Raw genomic sequence first — 18,640 nt, forward strand, 5'->3', positions numbered from 1 at the left:
ATTTCGGCAAATATACAAAGGATGAGGTTTTTATTGGCCTAGGCTTTATGAAAATAAAATAAACCCTCACTTGAAATCTTCATCCAAAAAGTACTTTTGGCAACCGACATCTCTATCTCTATGATAGCTCTAAAATCATTATTCAACATCAATTATGAAATTCGAAACTCATATATCTTGAGGATATGTAAACACTTATTTTTAAGGTGAAATGAACGATTTAGATAATTTGTTGTAATGCACACTAATCTTATAGCTTAAATCTTTCTTAATTTTTTTATGATCATAATGTTTAACCCAAGACGTCTGATGTAAATATTTTCTAATGCTTTGAATTACAATTTTCCAAAATATATGAAGTGAGGCTTTACCAAACTATTTTTCATATAAAAATATTACAAAAAACGGTTACCTACCCAAAAAAAAAAAAAAATGAACAAATAAAAGAAGAGGAAGAGAAAACTGCTACCGACGAGAAAGAGAATAAATTATTGGCCCCATTTTTCATTAAAGGACCCTGCTTCTATGCGGCCAAGCCCCTATATGTAGAAATGTTGGCATCTTAATAAATCTATTTTGAAGATGGAATTTTAAGACTTAATTATTAAGGACATGTAATCTCTAACACGTAGAAATGCGGTCCAGCCCGCATGAAACAATTTTCCTTCAAAAAAAATCGTTTTCAGGCTTCATCAGAACTTCAAGCTTAAGGTGTGTAATCGTCTGTGTTTTCTCGGTGCCATCTTTGTTCGAGGGCTACCATGGCTTAGGAAAGTGTCCCACGTATCAAGCTTGGAAACCAGGGATTAGAGGTGTGGCCTACATTAATTTGTTTATCGTTAGCTCTTAAAAATTCCACGGCAATCAAAAGAAAAAGAGACCCATTTCATTTTTGTGACTCATGGTTTTGATTTTTCCAGTGTACTCTTGAGTAATACTTGATAGTCGCGTTCATGGATTATTTATTTTCTCTTCAATTTTCACAGAAAAAAGATCATTCTATTTTTGTGACTCATGCTTTTAATGCTCTATTAAAATCTTACAGGAATTTTTGTGGAGTGTGTCTGAAACATGTTGATACTTGGTGGTCGGCTCCTTGATTTAACTAATTTATTCTCTTCTTATATTTTAGGGGGTCACAACCTCTTATTTTGCAATTAAACTCTTATTATTGTGTACTTTTTTGTGGATACTCTGAAATACAAAAAGCAGTAGATTCATTTGTGGAAAATTGGGGATTTTCTGTGATTTTCATTGAGTAATCTTGAAACTCCCTCTTTTTATGGTGACGCCCATTTGAAAATGTGGCTTATCCATATCTCATCTGCAATATCTTATAGCTCCTCGTAATATGCTTAATTGATGAGTTCTTATTGCAAAAGCCGAAAATGGGAAAATTGTTCTTGCCATTTTTCATCTTATATTGGTTGTATGTTATGTGTATGCTTATCTTTTTGTACCTTTTTGCATTTTCTCTTGTTTGTCTGGTGTTCTTTTCTCTTCATGTGCATGCGTGCAATTTTCAACCTTCCTGCTTTTCAAGGCTCCTACTTAGCATTTTCTTTACATCAGCCACTTATTGGAATTGGAAAAATTCTTTTTTCTTTCAGGTCTCCAAATTGGGTTTTGGTTGTATGGGTTTGACTGGAATTTACAGTGCCCCTTTACCAGAGGAAGATGGAATTGCAGTCATTAAATATGCTTTTGAGAGGGGCATTACATTATTTGATACTGCAGATGTATATGGAACTAACTCCTCAAATGAAGTCTTAGTTGGGAAGGTATGATTTGTATGAACAACAGACTATTTTCTTTTGATCTGTCATATTGTTTGCTGTTATGAACTGCTTTAATGTGCCTCATGATTGGACACAAGAAAGCAATTGAGGGTCCTGTTTTGAGTTAAACTTAACCTTGCAAGAATGAATAACACCACCTAAAATACATAAATGCATTGGAATTCATTCAAAGACTTATTTCTATATCAAGTACATGAGATACTTTTGTCAGCCGGCAAGCTTGTATTGCGAAGGGCAGACTTTGCACTCTCAAATCTCAACAACCATAAGAATATTTTAAAAGGAAGCATGCTTTTCACAGAGTTAAAAAATTGATTGCTTCAAAAAATAACTAATTATTGTTGAACTTTTCCTTATAGATTAATTTGTTGAGAGAGTTGGTGTATCGGTTACTACTTGCTAGCCTTCAATGGTTCTTGTTGTTTTTTGGAATTTTAGGCAGAGCATCCCCACCAGTAGTGACGTAAGTGGGAAAAGGTGTGAGATGAACTTGATTAATGTTACTGATAAGAAAATGAACTCGGTAAACAATGATACAGGGTGAGTATGTTAAGCTTCTGCATATGATGCATAAATTTGGACATGGCTTTTACATAGCTTGAATAGGCATCTATGTTATTTAGCCTCTGTGGCTTCCCTTTATAGGTTTTTGTGCTCTCCTTATAGGAGCTTAGATTGCACCCGGTCAACTTAGAAGCACTGTTGGTCATTTGGTGACTAAGAATGGTTTCATTCATAATTTGTATGAATAATAGAATGATTATATGATGGTTCGTGCATTTTACTAAGTGATAGATAAGTATGAATAGATGAAGTTGCTTATGTAAACTAATCCCCTTTCTCATTTTCCTGTTATCTATTTCTGTTTTCATATTTTCACTCATATCTACAGAATAAATGAGTATTTTGATTAGCAATTGTGGAATTTGGCATGTGTATACTTCACTCCCTTGTCCTTAGTTGTTCTTGCTGACATCTTTTGTCATTTTTTGAGTCTTTTTTGAATCCATGGTGAAAATTGTTTCAGGCATTGAAGCACTTACCTCGAGATAAAGTCCAATTAGCAACAAATTTGGTATATACATGATTACAGGAACAGAGGTCGTGGCTAAGGGTACACCAGAATACGTTCGCCAATGCTGTGAAGCCAGCCTTAAACGCCTTGATGTGGATTATATTGACCGTTACTATCAACACAGGGTGGATACATCAGTGCCCATAGAGGAAACTGTGACCAATAGTTATTCCATTTAATTCAAAATTTTATGGGGCAATTGATTATTATGGATCGTCTTTTTCCTAGAATGGTGTTCATGATACTAGGAATTTATCAAGAATGTGTAATCTACTCTCTCTATATATACACATACACACACACACATGCTATTTATATGTATGTATGTATGAAATGAAAGAAACTTTGAAAAGGACGAAGATAGGAAAGACTTTAGGACCAGATGGTATCCCAGTAGGGGTTTGGGAGTGCATGGGGGAGATCGGCATTGACTGGCTGACCAAGCTGGCGGACTAGGATTTGTGTAGTTGACCCCAAATTGTTGGGAAAATTGCGGTCCTAAAGTCTTTCCTATATTCATCAGTGGCACTTCCTAAACAAAAAAATTGGGGGACCTCAATATCCACCATCAGTGGCCTACCACAGGTGGTGGACATAATCCATAATGGGGTAAAAAACTGCCGTTGTCCCTAGAGCGAGCTAATGGATCATCTCTGCAATTCATGGTTGGACTGGATATTAGGTCCTGCATATTATGAGATGGATTGGATCTCCTAAGATCATTCCCCTATATATTGGCATATGCGTATGGGGATGTATTAGATACATGTTTATTTATTTGTACAATTTTATGCATCCATCTATAAACATTCTTGACTGCTATCCCAATGAAATAATGTAGATTGGGGAACTTAAAAAGTTAGTGGAAGAGGGAAAAGTTAAGTATATTGGGTTGTCTGAAGCTAGTGTGGATACCATAAGGCGTGCGCATGCTGTGCACCCAATCACGGCTGTACAACTCGAGTGGTCCTTATAGTCTCGTGATATTGAAGATGAGATAATCCCTTTATGCAGGTCTGTTCTTTCTTGTATTTATATACAGATAATTTTCTTTTGCACTTGTAGGAAAGAAATTAGTATGCATTTTATATATCCATTAATTTTTGGGTGAATATTTAGCTATGCATATTTGGTGGGTGCATTGCATGGACAAGTTATGCAATAATATTTGGACATGATTATTTATGCAATCCTATATGAGGCAGTATGTCTCATTGTTGTTAGCACATAGTCGTTAATATTAAACTCTACAAATGACCTTTCTCTGTGGTGGATAGTGTTGTTGTAGTTTTGATAGCTTGAAGCATTTACATCCCAAAAATTTATTGGCGGCAGAATAGCTAATGAGGAATTTTAGTGCAGTTGGTTGACTGATACATTCCTACTTGCAAATAAATGCCATTTTGCCTGAAATATGTTCTCAACTTTCATGGAGTATGTATATCCGATATCAGGAAGGCACTTTTGCTTTCCATCTAAAAATGTGTTTGTTTGGTATGGAGTAAAAATGTCAATATTACCCATTTCGGCTCATACTATTTGAAAATTACATTGGATGCCAGTTAAATCTTTAATATTGTTAAATCATATATTTAAGCCCATTTTATGGTCCTACATCTGCAGCTTCCCCAGATTTCTGCTCTTTCATTTTTTTCCTACTTTTTTAACATATTGTTCCTCTATGCATTGCTAGAGTCAGTGTTGCCCCTGTTCTTTTACGGTTATCGCTTATGGTTATTAAAATTCTTGTATACTATACTAAAGAGTATAGGCAAATTTATCAAAGCACACCTAATATGATTCACTATTTAACATTTCACTCATTCACGTTGTCCTGCATTCAGAAAGCCCATCAAGGAGCACATTATAGGGGCCCAAAAATTGATGGAGGAGCAATTTCCAATTTTGCCTGGTCATCAAAAGTAAAGTGGTATTTAGTAAAACCGTCCATGTGAGATATTGGTATCTTTTAATACCAAATCCCTACCTGCACAACTGCTCCCAGAACTTAAATTTTCTCCTTATGGCCAATGACCTAATTAAGAGGATTCCCTTGATGTGAAATTTCACGATCCACTTTAGAATTGCCATATGAGTATCATCATCATCATCTGAGCCTTACCCCAATAGCCTTGCAAGTATATTTAAAACAAAAAAAAAGAAGAAACTTTTTTTGAGTACCTAATCCTCACCATACAAAAATTGTACGGTCTGTTGGACGTCAGATCTAGGTCGATTCTGATCCAGACCCAACTTGACTAGGTCTAACTTGGACCCGGACATGGATGGGTGCCAAGTCATTTCGACTCAGACCCAGCACATCGAGTCGTGTCGGGCCCTAGTCTGGAAATAAAAAAAAATTATATAGTTTGTAACATATAGTTAATATTTTTTATATAATTTGTAACATATAGTTAAGGAAAATTGTTTCATGCGGGCTGGACCGCATTTCTACAATATGCAGTCCAGAGGTATAAAGCATCCATCTTAAAGATGGATGCAAATAGGTGGTCCATTTAAAAACGGTTGTAACTAACGGTCCAAATGTTTCTTAATATAATTATTCTTTGTAGTTTTCAAATTTTTTTTTCATATTCATGATCTCCATGTTAAAGATTATATATTCTCTAAAAATTAGGATCAAATTATATTTAAAAAATATATTTATTGCCAAGCCCACATTTCTACATGTGCGGGCTTGGCCGCTTGCTAACCGCGTCCTATAGTTAATATTATTTAACTTACATAGTTTGACTTATATAGTATATATTTTATATTTATGCATATACTGGGTTGGCTTGAGGTGAAGTTAAATCTGGCAGCACAGCTCTCCTCATTATTGAGGGAGCTAGTAGCGAGCATGCGTATATATGGTACACAGACATGTAGTCATCCTTGACCTATCAATTTAATGTCTCGGTCTGGTACCCAATCTTCGCTAAATTGGCATTTAAACGAGCTATACGGCATTTAAAGCTTATCTAAGTATCTCAATGCATAAACAAGACAAACTTCTCATACACGATGTTTCTCTTAAGAACCTTATTTCATAGCTAGTTAAGAAATAACTATGGTCGGATTATCCTCGACCTGAACCGATAGGGTCCAAATGGGACCCAGACCTAGACCAGGACCTGGACCTGACTCGCCGGTTCCAACACCTGGACCCTGACCACGCTCAGGTCACCCCACCGGTTGGCCGATCGACCCGACCGAATTGCCACCCCTAAGTCTCTGTGCAATCTTGGAGCGTAATTTGTTTTTTTACACAGCTCCAAGCTGCATATTGAGTTTCGCTTTCTTCTTTTAGGATGGTTGCTAATTTATGTCACATCCCCAAAATTTAGGATCTGGAAAGTACTTCTAGCTAGGCTTTTGACCAAGGGAGCAAATGTACGTTGGAGCATGTAATCCTTTCAGGACTACTTTGGTTTTGATGGATGGGCAACATTGAAAATTGTCAATTGAGCAATTTACAACCCATTATTGACCCATTATGACATGCTCTTTGTAGATTTCTGAAATTAGGACAAAAAGAATGCGTCAAATGTAAACTAGTGCATCTTGTGGGAGTGGTTGGATGATATGTACTTCATGCTTTGTGCCTTGACGATTGCAGGGAACTTGGTATTGGGATAGTGCCCTGTAGCCCTCTTGGTCATGGCTTCTTTGCTGGGAAGGCAGTTGTGGAAAGTCTGCCTAAAGAAACTAGCTTGGTATGACCTTGCTTCTGGCTCAGTACTTCTTTTTAAATATGTTTTAGAATTTTGTTAGCTATTGTACAGAGAAAAGTTGTGAAATTTCCAATCTATCAAGCACCCTATGCCTCCTCTCCCCTTCCCCTTAAGAAGTATTGGTATGAACTGGGCCCGGGTCTATGATTGTTTTAGTTACGTAGGGGGAAGTAGAAAGGAAATTGATAGCCTCCGTCCACCCATGCCCCAGCTCAATAACCTATCCCACACTCACATGAGACACCAACTAAAAAAAAAAGGACAAGTTGGAAATACTATGTCTTATCTACAAATTATCTAAGAATTTTGTTTGTGATTTTGCATGTACTGAAAATCCTTTTGTCTATTATAAACATTTGCCACAATTCTCCAACGGGAAACAATTGTGGTGGGTTTCTGTTTGTTACTTTTCACATAGAATTGGATTTTACTTTAACTTGCACCTCTTTTGCTTCAAAACAGGTTGCTCATCGAAGGTTTAAAGGAGATAACTTTGAGAATAATAAACTTATATATATGCGCACTGCTAAGTATGACTGTACCCCCACTCAACTGGCTCTTGCATGGGTTCTCTATCAATGCGATGATGTAGCTCCTATTCCAGGTTATGCTCCTATTTTTCCTGTATTTATTAGACTATCAATCGGCATATGGGAATGTTGAAAGTCCATCTTTAATTATGTTAAAATCAATTTTACAATCCAGTGGACATGGAAAATACCGATCCTATTGGGGTCATTGCTAGGCATTTCATGGAGGGGGAAGAGGACCTGACGTTAGGGGCACGGTGCTTCTGGCAGGGTCCCTCTCTCTCCACTGCTGCCCATTTCATTGGACAGTCATGACCCACTATGATTTTCTGGTAGTCCAGTGGACAATGGCATGCTTGCCCTTGGAGATAATGCATCTTATACAACAAGAATGTCTTACTTATGAAAGTGACATGGTTGTCATTGGGCCCTTCAAGATGAGACTGGTTTTGTTTTTTGTTATATCTATTTTTCCTTAATGGTTGTCCAAGTGAGCTAATGATAGACCCGTTAAACTGGATTGCCTTTGCAGGGACAACTAAGATTAAGAACCTTGATGAGAACCTTGGGTCCCTGAAGTTGAGGCTCACAGTTGATGATATCAAGCAAATTACTGACTCAGTGCCACTTGACGAGGTTGCGGGTTCTAGAACCTATACTAACATGTACAATTCCACTTGGAGGTTTGCAGATACTCCTCCAAAAAGATAGCAGGCCCTGAACAATTTATCAGAAAGTAAAAAGATCCCAAGATCTCAAACGGTAAAAGCCATGTTGTTTTTGATTTTCTGAGGGTTCACCTTTTGTGGGTCTTGTGTAATTTTTCTGATCATTGACGGAACTGATCTACTACAAAAAATCTATATCATGACACTGTTATTTATTCTCTGCTTTTTTCAAAAAAATATTAGTGCTGTTTTATATGCTGAAAAAAATGAGGATAAAAATTGGACCAGAGCATGTGGCTGTCTCAAACGATATTACAAGCATGTTCTTCCGTCAGAACTGCAACAGAAATTACCAGCACGACTTGTTGAAATTATAAATAGGAAAATTTATCAAAATACCTGTGAGAGTTGAACCATATAACATTTTATCCATATAGTTTGATTTAATTGCAAAATATCTATCATAACTCACATGATCATGAGTTTGAATAGTTGCAAATGTGTAAAATAATAAATAGTGTATCTCTTGTGGGTATTTTGATAAATTTCTGAAATAAATGTAACTTGGTCTTCTTTGTGGGGATGGGCCTAGTGCTTGATTCAAATTGAAAATTCTCTGTCGGGTAGTGTTTTAGAAAACGGCGAGCCAAATTGGAATTGTTGGGTTGGTTTTGGTCGGTGGGCGATCCAAGAGTGTGACCCCTGTAATCTTTCAATTCTCACCCCTTCTTTTATTATTATTTCGTTAGGATAAAGCTGGAAAGATGATGATTTACCTTGATCTATTTACTAGAAGCCAAGGGCAACACCCAATTCTAGGTTTCAAAAAACTGCTTCAGAGAGGAAAACATACGCATCATCTCCGGAACTCTTTTCTAATGCTTCACGGTGGAAGTAAATGATGTTTGATTAGGAGTATAAAGTGGGGCAAGTGACTTGTAATAGTAGAGTAGGGAGTTTAGGTAAGAGGGGCGTGTTTTTTTTTTCGATGTAGTTAGGGCCGAGGATGTATAGTCCATCTTAAACAATTGAAATCAGGTGCACTTTCAAACTCCACTGGTTTCGGTGTCGGAAACTTTACAAGGATCTTAAAATCTATTAGGATTATGTATTATGAGAACATTTATTTTTTATACAAGCATATCACAATCACTTTTAGCCATTGGATGTAAAATCTAATAGATAAAAATATTTGAGAATTTTTATTTTAAATTTTGTATTCAAACATTGACACAATCTCAACCACTCTATTTCAAATCTAGGTCAATGATGATTGTGTATAAAAAATAAATGGTTATATTGTATACATTTCCTAAGCAAAACTTTTGAGAAATGGATTTCAGGAGGGCCTAGTTTTGGTGTGTCCATGGCTATCCTAAATACTTTTCTACTAACTAAAGGTATCATATAAGGTATCAATTTAATGTTGTAGAAGTATGTGCACCTCAAAAATCCACTCGAAAAGATCGAGATGTATAAATATAGAAAAGTGAGACGGAGATTCCAATAGAGCATCTTATGATACATTATTTTGGTGTAAGGAGGGTGAGGATTTTAAACTTTTCCTTAACTCATCCCAAACCCGGGTATAGGAGTTGGGTTGCGTTAGGCAGTCAGCGTAAAATTTTGCCACATCTTATTATAAATTCAGAACCTATGCTCTTGATAGAGAAGAATAGATGAATAAAATTCATGTAGCTGACCTTAATTAATTGGAATAAGGTTTGATTGATGATGACGATGATGATTATAATGATCTTATGATATATTATTTGAACAATTCATTTCAAGATTTTCAAGTGTTATTGTTTTGCTTGATTTACACAATCTTTGGAACTTAAATTTTATAAGGAAATGTATACAATGAGAGTATTTACGTTTGATACAAAAAGCACAATTATCATTGACCTAGATTTGAAATAGGGTGGTTGAGAATGTGTCATTTTTTGGGCACAAAGTATAAAATAAAAAAAATTTGAATATTGTGACACACTTTCATTTATTGAATTTCACATCTAATCGCTAAAAATGATTGTGATCTCGTTATACTAAAAATAAATAGTCTCATAGTATACAATCTTTTTGGTACCAAAATATCACAATCATCATTGACCCAGCTTTGAAATAAGTGGTTGATGATGTATCATTATGCATAAAGCTCAAAAATAATTATCGAATGTTGTGATACACTTTTATTTATTGGATTTTACTTCTAATAACCAATACTTTTATCTGTTGGATTTTACTTCTAATAACTAAAAATGAGTATGTTCTCTTTGTACCAAAAAAAATAGTTTCGTAGTATACAATTAAATAATATATCTTTCATGAGTAATTTGATGAACTTCTAAAAGAAGATGAGCCAATGTACCCGGGCCATATAATGCCCCAATATGTCAGGACTGACATTATATTCCCATTTTATGAAAAGAAGTTTAAACAAATAAATCATAAATGATTTTTTTTCTCCTTTTTCTTTAATGTATCAAATGTTTTTAATTTTTTTTTTTTTCAAAATATCCATAAGAGACGAGATTAACTATTTAACATTCTTCCTATTTAAACCCCTTCCAACTTATGATTATGTGTTTTTTTTTATCAATATTTTAAAATTAAATCAAAAGGCATAAATAAAGGTATTAAATTGTTCATATCTCATAGATAATTTGATATATTTCCCTTTGTTTTTTTTTGGTCCCTAAAAACCATTTTCAAATAAAATCTCAAAAGAATATTAAAAACCTCTTCGTAGAACATCGAGAGAGGTAAGAGTTTCTATTTCCTGCCAATATTCAAGAAAAATCAATTTTGGAAAAGAAGCAAAATATATAAAGCATGAGCTTTTTATAAAGAGTAGGCATTAATAAAATAAACCCTCACCTCAAATCCTCTTCCCAAAGCACTTCTCACAAGAGAAATCTCCATGATGACTCTAGAGTCAATTTTCAACATCGACAATGAAATTTGAAACTAAAAAAATAGTACATATCTTGTAAATCAATAAAACTTATTTTTAGGATGAAATGGACGATTTAGATAAGAAAAAATATAGAATGAGAGTATTTACTTTTAATACAAAGTGATCACATTAATCTTGATCGTTGGATGTGAAATTGTTTAGCTGCAATTATTCTATCGACCAAGCTCAAATTGATATTTTTTTTTTGGAACTTTGCGACATATCCAAGCTTGCATACAATCCATTTAATTCGTTACAATAGGCACTAGAGTTTGTAATCTTTTTTTAGAGCCTGATGCTCTAAACAATCAAAATATAATACACCTTTAAATAATATCAAGAAATAGGGTTTCAATACTAGAAGTCTAAGTGACCGTCTTAAACATATTTTTATCTTTAATTATAAAATTTTGAGCTTAAGAAATAGTATAGATCGAGGAGATATATGAAAACTTGAAAATCTTGGAAATTGACGGTCCAAAAATGTGTTACAAGATATATTACTTCCAGAATATGAAATCCACTTTTTTCTCATGTCCATGCATCTTGATGCCGAGATGATTAATTTGAGGATATTTGAACATCAAAACTACCTCCTTTCGTGAAATTTTAGTGGTCGGTACTAAGAGGTGGGTACTAATTTGATTGTTTAGAGCCCCGGCTCTATATAAACTTTTTCCTTAAAACTATTGGTCCCATTTTTTAATTCATGGAATCACTTTACCATTTGCCGCCTTCAGGCTTCATCGCAACTCTGTAGGCGTCGTCTGTGTTTTCTCAGTGCCATCACTGTTCGAGGGCTAGAATGGCTTTGGAAAGTGTCCCATGTATCAAGCTAGGAAGCCAGGGATTGGAGGTGAACCCTGAACTAATTTGTTTTTCGTTCTCTTAAAAATTCTACGCAGGAACGCTATCTCAAGACTAATTTGTTTAATTGGAATTGGCAAAATTCTTTTTTCTTTCAGGTCTCCAAATTGGGTTTTGGTTGTATGGGTTTGACTGGAACTTACAGTGCCACCTTAGCAGAGGAAGACGGAATTGCAGTCATAAAATATGCTTTTGAGAGGGGCATTACATTTTTTGATACTTCAGATGTATATGGAACTAAATCCTTGAATGAAGTCCTAATTGGAAAGGTATGATTCGTATGAACAATAGACTATTTTTCTTTTGATTTGTCATATTGTTTGCTGTTATGAACTGCTCTAATGTACCTCATGACGGGACACAAGAAAAGCAAATGAGGGCCCTGTTTTTGAGTTAAACATTGCAAAAATGAATAACAGCACCTCAACAACATCTAATGCATTTGAAAAGCTTTCTTCTAAAACGAAAAACGCTTTTCAAAGTGTTAAAAATTGATTTCTTCAAAAATAACTAGTTGTAGGTGAGCTTTTCCTTATAGATTAGTTTGTTGAGAGAGTTCGGTGTATTGATTACTACTTGCTAACCTTCAATGATTTTTGTTGCTTTTAGGAATTTTAGGTAGAGCATCCCCACCAGTAGTGAGGTAACTGGGATAAGGTGTGAGATGAACTTGGTAAATATTACCTGATAAGAAAATGAACTTGGTAAACCATTTTGTTTGCATACATGTACACTCACTTCTTGTAATACAAAGTCAACATTTTTTTAAAAAAGAAGAAGACGATACAGGGTGGGTATGTTGAGCTTCTGCATATGATGCATAAATTTGAACATGGATTTTACATGGCTTGAATAGCCTGCAAGGTTATTTAGCCTCTGTCGCATCTCTTTATCGGTTTTTGTTCTCTCCATATACTTAGAAGCACTGTTGGTCATTGGGTGACTAAGAATGGTTTCAATCATAATTTGTATGAACAATAGAATGATTATATGATGGTTCGTTTATTTTACTAATTGATAGAGAAGTATGAATAGATAAAGTTGCTTATGTAAACTAATCCCCTTTCTCATTTTCCTGTTATCTATTTCTGTTTTCATATATTTACTCCTATCTACAGAATAAATGAATATTTCGATTAGCAATTGTGGAATTGGCATATGTGTACTTCAGTCACTTGTCCTTAGTTGTTCTTGCTGATATCTTTTGTCATTTTCTGAGTTTTTTTTTTTTTTTATATCCATGTTGAGAACTGTTTCAGGCATTGAAGCACTTACCTCGAGATAAAGTCCAATTAGCAACAAAATTTGGTATATACATGGTTACAGAAACAGAGCTCGTGGCTAAGGGTACACCAGAGTATGTTCGCCAATGCTGTGAAGCCAGCCTTAAACGCCTTGATGTGGATTATATTGATCTTTACTATCAACACAGGGTGGATACATCATTACCCATAGAGGAAACTGTGAGCAATAGTCATTCCATTTAATTCAAAATTATATGGGTCAGTTGATTGTTACGGATCTTCCTTTTCCTAGAACGGTGTTCATGATACTAGGAATTTATCAAGAATGTGTAATATACTCTCTCTCTCTCTCTCTATACTCACATGTACATATACACAAACACACTATACATACTTATATTTATGTATGTATGTATGTGTGCTTGAAGTAAAAGAAGCTTTGAAGAGGATGAAGATAGAAAAGACTTTGGGACTATACATACTTATATTTATGTATGTATGTATGTGTGCTTGAAATAAAAGAAGCTTTGAAGAGGATGAAGATAGGAAAGACTTTGGGACCAGATGGTATCCCGATAGAGGTTTGGAAGTGCATGGGGAAGATTAGCATCTGTCCAAACTGGCGGATCAGGATTCATATAGCTGACTCCAAATAATTGGGAAAAGGCTTTAATGATGATGATGATGATGTATGTATGTGGGAGATGATCATATGATACCTCTCCTAAACAAAAATATTGTGGGACCTCAATCTTCACCATCAGTGGCACCTATCAGTGGCCTACCACAGTTGCTGGACATAATCCATAACTGGGTAAAAAATCTGCCATTGTCCCTAGAGCGAGGTTATGGATCATCTCTGCAATTCATGGTTGGACTGGATATTAGGTCCTGCACATTATGTGACGGATTGGATCTCATAAGATCATTCCCCTATATATTGATGTATATGTCTATGTATGTATTAGATACATGTGTATATACTTGTACAATTTTATGCATCCATCTATAAACATTCTTGACTGCTATCCCAATGAAATTATGTAGATTGGGGAACTTAAAAAGTTAGTGGAAGAGGGAAAAGTTAAATATATTGGGTTGTCTGAAGCTAGTGTGGATACCATAAGGCGTGCACATGCTGTGCACCCAATCACGGCTGTACAACTCGAGTGGTCCTTATGGTCTCGTGATAGTGAAGATGAGATAATCCCTTTATGCAGGTCTGTTCTTTCTTGTATTTATATGCAGATAATTTTCTTTTGTACTTGTAGGAAAGAAATTAGTATGCATTTTATGTATGTGTTATTTCTTGGGTGAATATTTAGCTGTGCATATTTGGTGGGTGCATTGCATGGACTGTTGGTGGTGATTTGTTCCACATGACAGGTTATGCAATAATATTAGGACATAATGCAATCCTATATGAGGCAGTATGTCTCATTGTTGTTAGCACATAGTCTTTAATATCAAACTCTACAAATGACCTTTTTTGTTTGGGGGATAGTGTTGATGCGGTTTTGATAGCTTGAAGAATTTACATCCCAAAAATTTATTGGTGGCAGAATACCTAATGAAGAATTTTAGTGCAGTTTGTTGACTGGTGATATATTCCTTCTTGCGAATAAATGTCATTTTGCCTGAAATACGTTCTCAACTTTCATGAAGTATGTATTTCAGATTTCAAGAATGCACTTTTGATCGCCATCTAAAAGTCTGTTTGTTTACTATGGAATAAATATGCCAATATTACCCCATTTTGGCTCATACTATTTGAAAATTATATTGGATGCCAGTTAAATCTTTAATATTATTAAACCACATATTTAAGCCCTTTCATTGTTTTTCCTTCATTTTTAACATATTTTTCCTCTATGCATTGCTAGAGTCTGTGTTCTTTTACCGCTATTCCTTATGGTCATTAAAATGCTTGTGTGCTATACTAAAGAGTATAGGGAAATTTGTCAAAACACACCTAAAAAGATGCACTATTTAACATTTCACTCATTCCTGTTGTCCTGCTTTCAGAAAGCCCATCAAGGAGCACACCATTGGGGCTCAAAAATTGATGGAGAAGCAATTTCAAAATTTTCCAAGTCATAAAAACTAAATTTTCTTCCCATGGGAGTAGAACTTAAATTTTCTCTTTAGGCCAATGACCTAATTTAGAGTATTCCGTTGGTATGAAATTTCAGCATCCACTTTAGAATAGTCATATGAGAATCATCATCATCATCCGAGCCTTATCCCAACAATCATACAAGCATATTAAAAAATAAAATTTGATAACCTATTCACATGTATTTGATCATCCAAAAATTGGACGGTCTGTGTAGGGGTTGGATTTGGGTCGATCCCGACCGAGACCCTTCTTGACTAGGTCTAACTTGGAGCCAAACGTGGATGGGTTCCAAGTCATTAGGAACCGTACCCAACCCAGTCCTAGTCTGGAAATAAAAAAAAAATTTATTTATTTTTGTATTTTTGGTTACATATAGTTAATATTATGTTACTTATATATTTTATACTTATGTATACCGGGTCAGCTTGCGGTGAAGTTAGAGATCTGGCAGCACAACACTCCTCATTATTGAGGGAGCTAGTAGGGAGCACACACATAGGTGTGCGATATATGCACTCATAATAGCAACACCTATCAATTACATGTCTCGGTCTGTTACCCAATCCTCGCTAAATTGGCATTTAAACGAGCAATACGGCGTTTAAAGCTCATCGTAGTATCTCAATACATAAACAAGACAAACTCCTCATACACGATGTTTCTCTTAAGAACCTTATTTCATAGCTAGTTAAGAAATAACTACGGTCGGATTAACCCCGACCTAAACCATAGGGTCCAAGTCGGATCCAGACTTGGACTTGACCTGCTGGTTCCAACACCTGGACCCAGACCCTGCTCGGGTCAACCCACCGGTCGGCGGATCGACCTGAGCCAATTGCCACCCCTAGGTCTGTGTGCAATCATGGGGTGTAAATTTCTTTTATTTACGCATCTCCAAGCTGCATATTGAGGTTTGCTTTCTCCTTTTAGGGTGGTTGCTAAGTTATGTCACATCCTGTGGGAGCAAATGTACATTGGAGCATGTAATCTTTTCAGGACTACTTCGGTTTTGATGGATGGGCAAAATTGAAACTTTTCACTTGAACAATTTACAACCCATTATTGACCCATTATGACATGCTCTTTGTAGACTTCTGAAATTCGGACAAAAATAATGGGTGAAATGTAAACTAGTACATATCGTGGGAGTGGTTTGATGAATTCCAAAAAATACAAATATGTACTTATATGCTTGGTGCCTTGTCAATTGCAGGGAACTTGGTATTGGAATAGTGCCCTATAGCCCCCTTGGTAGTGGCTTCTTTGCTGGGAAGGCAGTTGTGGAAAGTCTGCCTAAAGAAACTAGCTTGGTATGACCTTGCTTCTGGCTTAGTACTTCTTTTTAAATATATATTTAGCATTTTGTTAACTATTGTACAGAGAAAAGTTGTGAAATTGCCAAACTGTCAAGCACCCCACTCCTCTCCCGGTCCCCTTAAAAAACAAAAATTATATGCCTATCAGTAATTTGTGTTGGGTATTTTCTACATTTGCTTGAATATGCCTTTCAGTAATTTGTGTTGGGTATTTTCTACTTTAATTTAGAACTCTATTGACTTAAAACAGGCAGCTCATCCAATGTTCAAGGGAGAAAACCTTGAAAAGAACAAGATCATATACATGCGCCTTGCAAACTTGGCTACTAAATATGATTGCACCCCTTCTCAACTGGCTCTTGCATGGGTTCTCTATCAAGGCAATGATGTGGCTCCTATCCCAGGTAATCCATACTCTGTTTCTTGTACTTATTCCATCATTTATCAGCCTCTCAGGTGATACCAATGCTAGCATGCTGGATTCTCATCTGCAACATGTAGCTCTGATCTAACTTACAGCTTACCGTAATATACATGTAGCTCTGCAACACTGAGCTTGGTGATGCATCATGTGAAGTATTAAATGGAAAGTGAGAGTGAAAAAGGAAAGTGGGATATGGTGGCGAGATGCCATGAAGAGTGATGAAAGGGAGAGAATTTAGGATGAAGGGAAGAGAGAAAAATAGATCTTCAAGATGTTTCTTCCTAAAATTCTCTTGAAATGTTTTCTTCATAAATTTTCCTCTCTTGTTTCTATTGAAGCTGCCTCTCCCTCTTCCTCTCTCGGTAACTTGCCCTCCTCCAAGGTTTTTTTCCTCCTACATGCTCTCTCTCTCTCTCTCACACACACACACATGCTTGCATGTGCTTGCTCACACTTCTCGGCATGCCTTGCATTGAGATGGGCTACTACCTGTCATACAACTATATCTCATTATTACGTATGGATATGTTTGTGATTCGGCCTAAAGGTAAGACTGGCTTTCATTTTATTTCCCTTGTCTTTTGTTTTATGGTTCTCCCAATGAGTCACTGATAACGCGATTAACTTCTTTGCATTTGGGTGCATCTCCAGGGACAACTAAGATTAAAAACCTCGATGAGAACCTTGGGTCCTTGAAGTTGAAGCTTTCCGAGGCTGATATCAAAGAAATTGCTAATTCTGTGCCCATTGATGAAGTTGCGGGTTCCCGAGCCTGGACTAACGCACACAATTCCCTTTGGATGTTTGCAAATACCCCTCCAAAATGATAACCGTTTGCGTGCTCAGTGATTAAAGACTTCATTTCTTATTGCTTGATTTTCTGATAGTTGTGATGCTTACCTCTTATGGGTGTATATGTTATGTGGTGAAAATTGTAGGATTTTGCTATTACTGCAAAACTGTATCATCAACATGAACATCTTGCTAACATTTATTCTCTACTAGTTACAGATTGTGTTTGCTGTGCATTCTCCCAGAAAGCTGAGAAAGAATGGACACTGTACATGTGTCTATATCAGAAACACCATTACATGTGGCTATGTAAGAAACACGATGGGATTGTAGCAAAGGGACTTGATGTAGAGTTGAACGCTTTAACTCACTGGATGACCTCTTGGCAGTGCCTTCAAATCACGAGAGCATGCAAACCAAGAACATAAAGTATAGAACGATAGCCACCAAGACTAGCAATGGGACTGTTAGAATATATCTTTCCAATGGTATACGGACGAAAATACGATTATTCATATGTTTTCAGAGACCACCGAGCGCTGGAGAAAGAACGAATTCTTCTTTCTTCATTCACACGCAATTCTAAAATCGAATAAGCACATATATACATAGGTGAGAGATAATGTGAGAAAATGTCTCGACAAACGGTGAGATCTTAATGCTCCTAATTCTTTCCTCCTAAATACTTTTCTGCTAACTAAAGCTATCAATCTTATGATGTAGAAATGATCCAGTCATGGAATGACTTAATTTGGATTTTTTAGGTACTTTAATTAAGGTTTATATTTTGGGGATTTTTAAGAATTATGTGAGTTTAGATTATTAGGGTTATTTTAATTATTTTGTTTTGTTGAGGGTTATATTTTGGAGATTTTTAAGAATTATGTGAGTTTAGATTATTAGGATTATTTTAATTATTCTTTTGTTCAGGAATAATCAGTGATAATTAGGAGGGTATGAATTTATATTGTGCTCATCTTATATCGATTGGGTTCGTTAGTTAGGAATGTAAATAGGAAGCTTTGGATAAGACGTTGGAAGCAAATCTTTTGGGATGTAAAGTTAAAAAGAGGAAAAATAGTGATGAGAGAAAATATGGGGATAGATAAAATA

At 35.7% G+C, this 18,640-nt stretch overlaps 1 protein-coding gene and 1 pseudogene across 2 annotated transcripts; both read left to right on the forward strand.

The window, feature by feature from the left end:
• The first annotated feature begins 746 nt into the window (after positions 1-746).
• Positions 747-8,099, forward strand: LOC105420261 (perakine reductase-like; annotated as a pseudogene). Its single transcript, XR_016051916.1, has 7 exons — positions 747-812; positions 1,611-1,781; positions 2,827-3,029; positions 3,716-3,888; positions 6,494-6,590; positions 7,071-7,212; positions 7,671-8,099. The product of XR_016051916.1 is annotated as a perakine reductase-like (transcript).
• A 3,406-nt stretch (positions 8,100-11,505) lies between these two features.
• On the forward strand, positions 11,506-17,763 carry LOC18429590 (putative aldo-keto reductase 1). The gene is made up of 7 exons (XM_006838875.4): positions 11,506-11,621; positions 11,731-11,901; positions 12,892-13,095; positions 13,924-14,096; positions 16,209-16,305; positions 16,562-16,715; positions 17,387-17,763. Exons 1-7 carry the CDS (start codon positions 11,571-11,573, stop codon positions 17,560-17,562), a joined length of 1,026 nt encoding a protein of 341 aa, XP_006838938.2. The 5' UTR covers positions 11,506-11,570; the 3' UTR covers positions 17,563-17,763.
• Positions 17,764-18,640: the final 877 nt, after the last annotated feature.

This window comes from Amborella trichopoda, chromosome 3, assembly GCF_054954075.1.
Source record: "Amborella trichopoda isolate Santa Cruz 75 chromosome 3, AtrichopodaSantaCruz75HAP2 v2.0, whole genome shotgun sequence".
Classification (NCBI taxonomy): domain Eukaryota; kingdom Viridiplantae; phylum Streptophyta; class Magnoliopsida; order Amborellales; family Amborellaceae; genus Amborella; species Amborella trichopoda.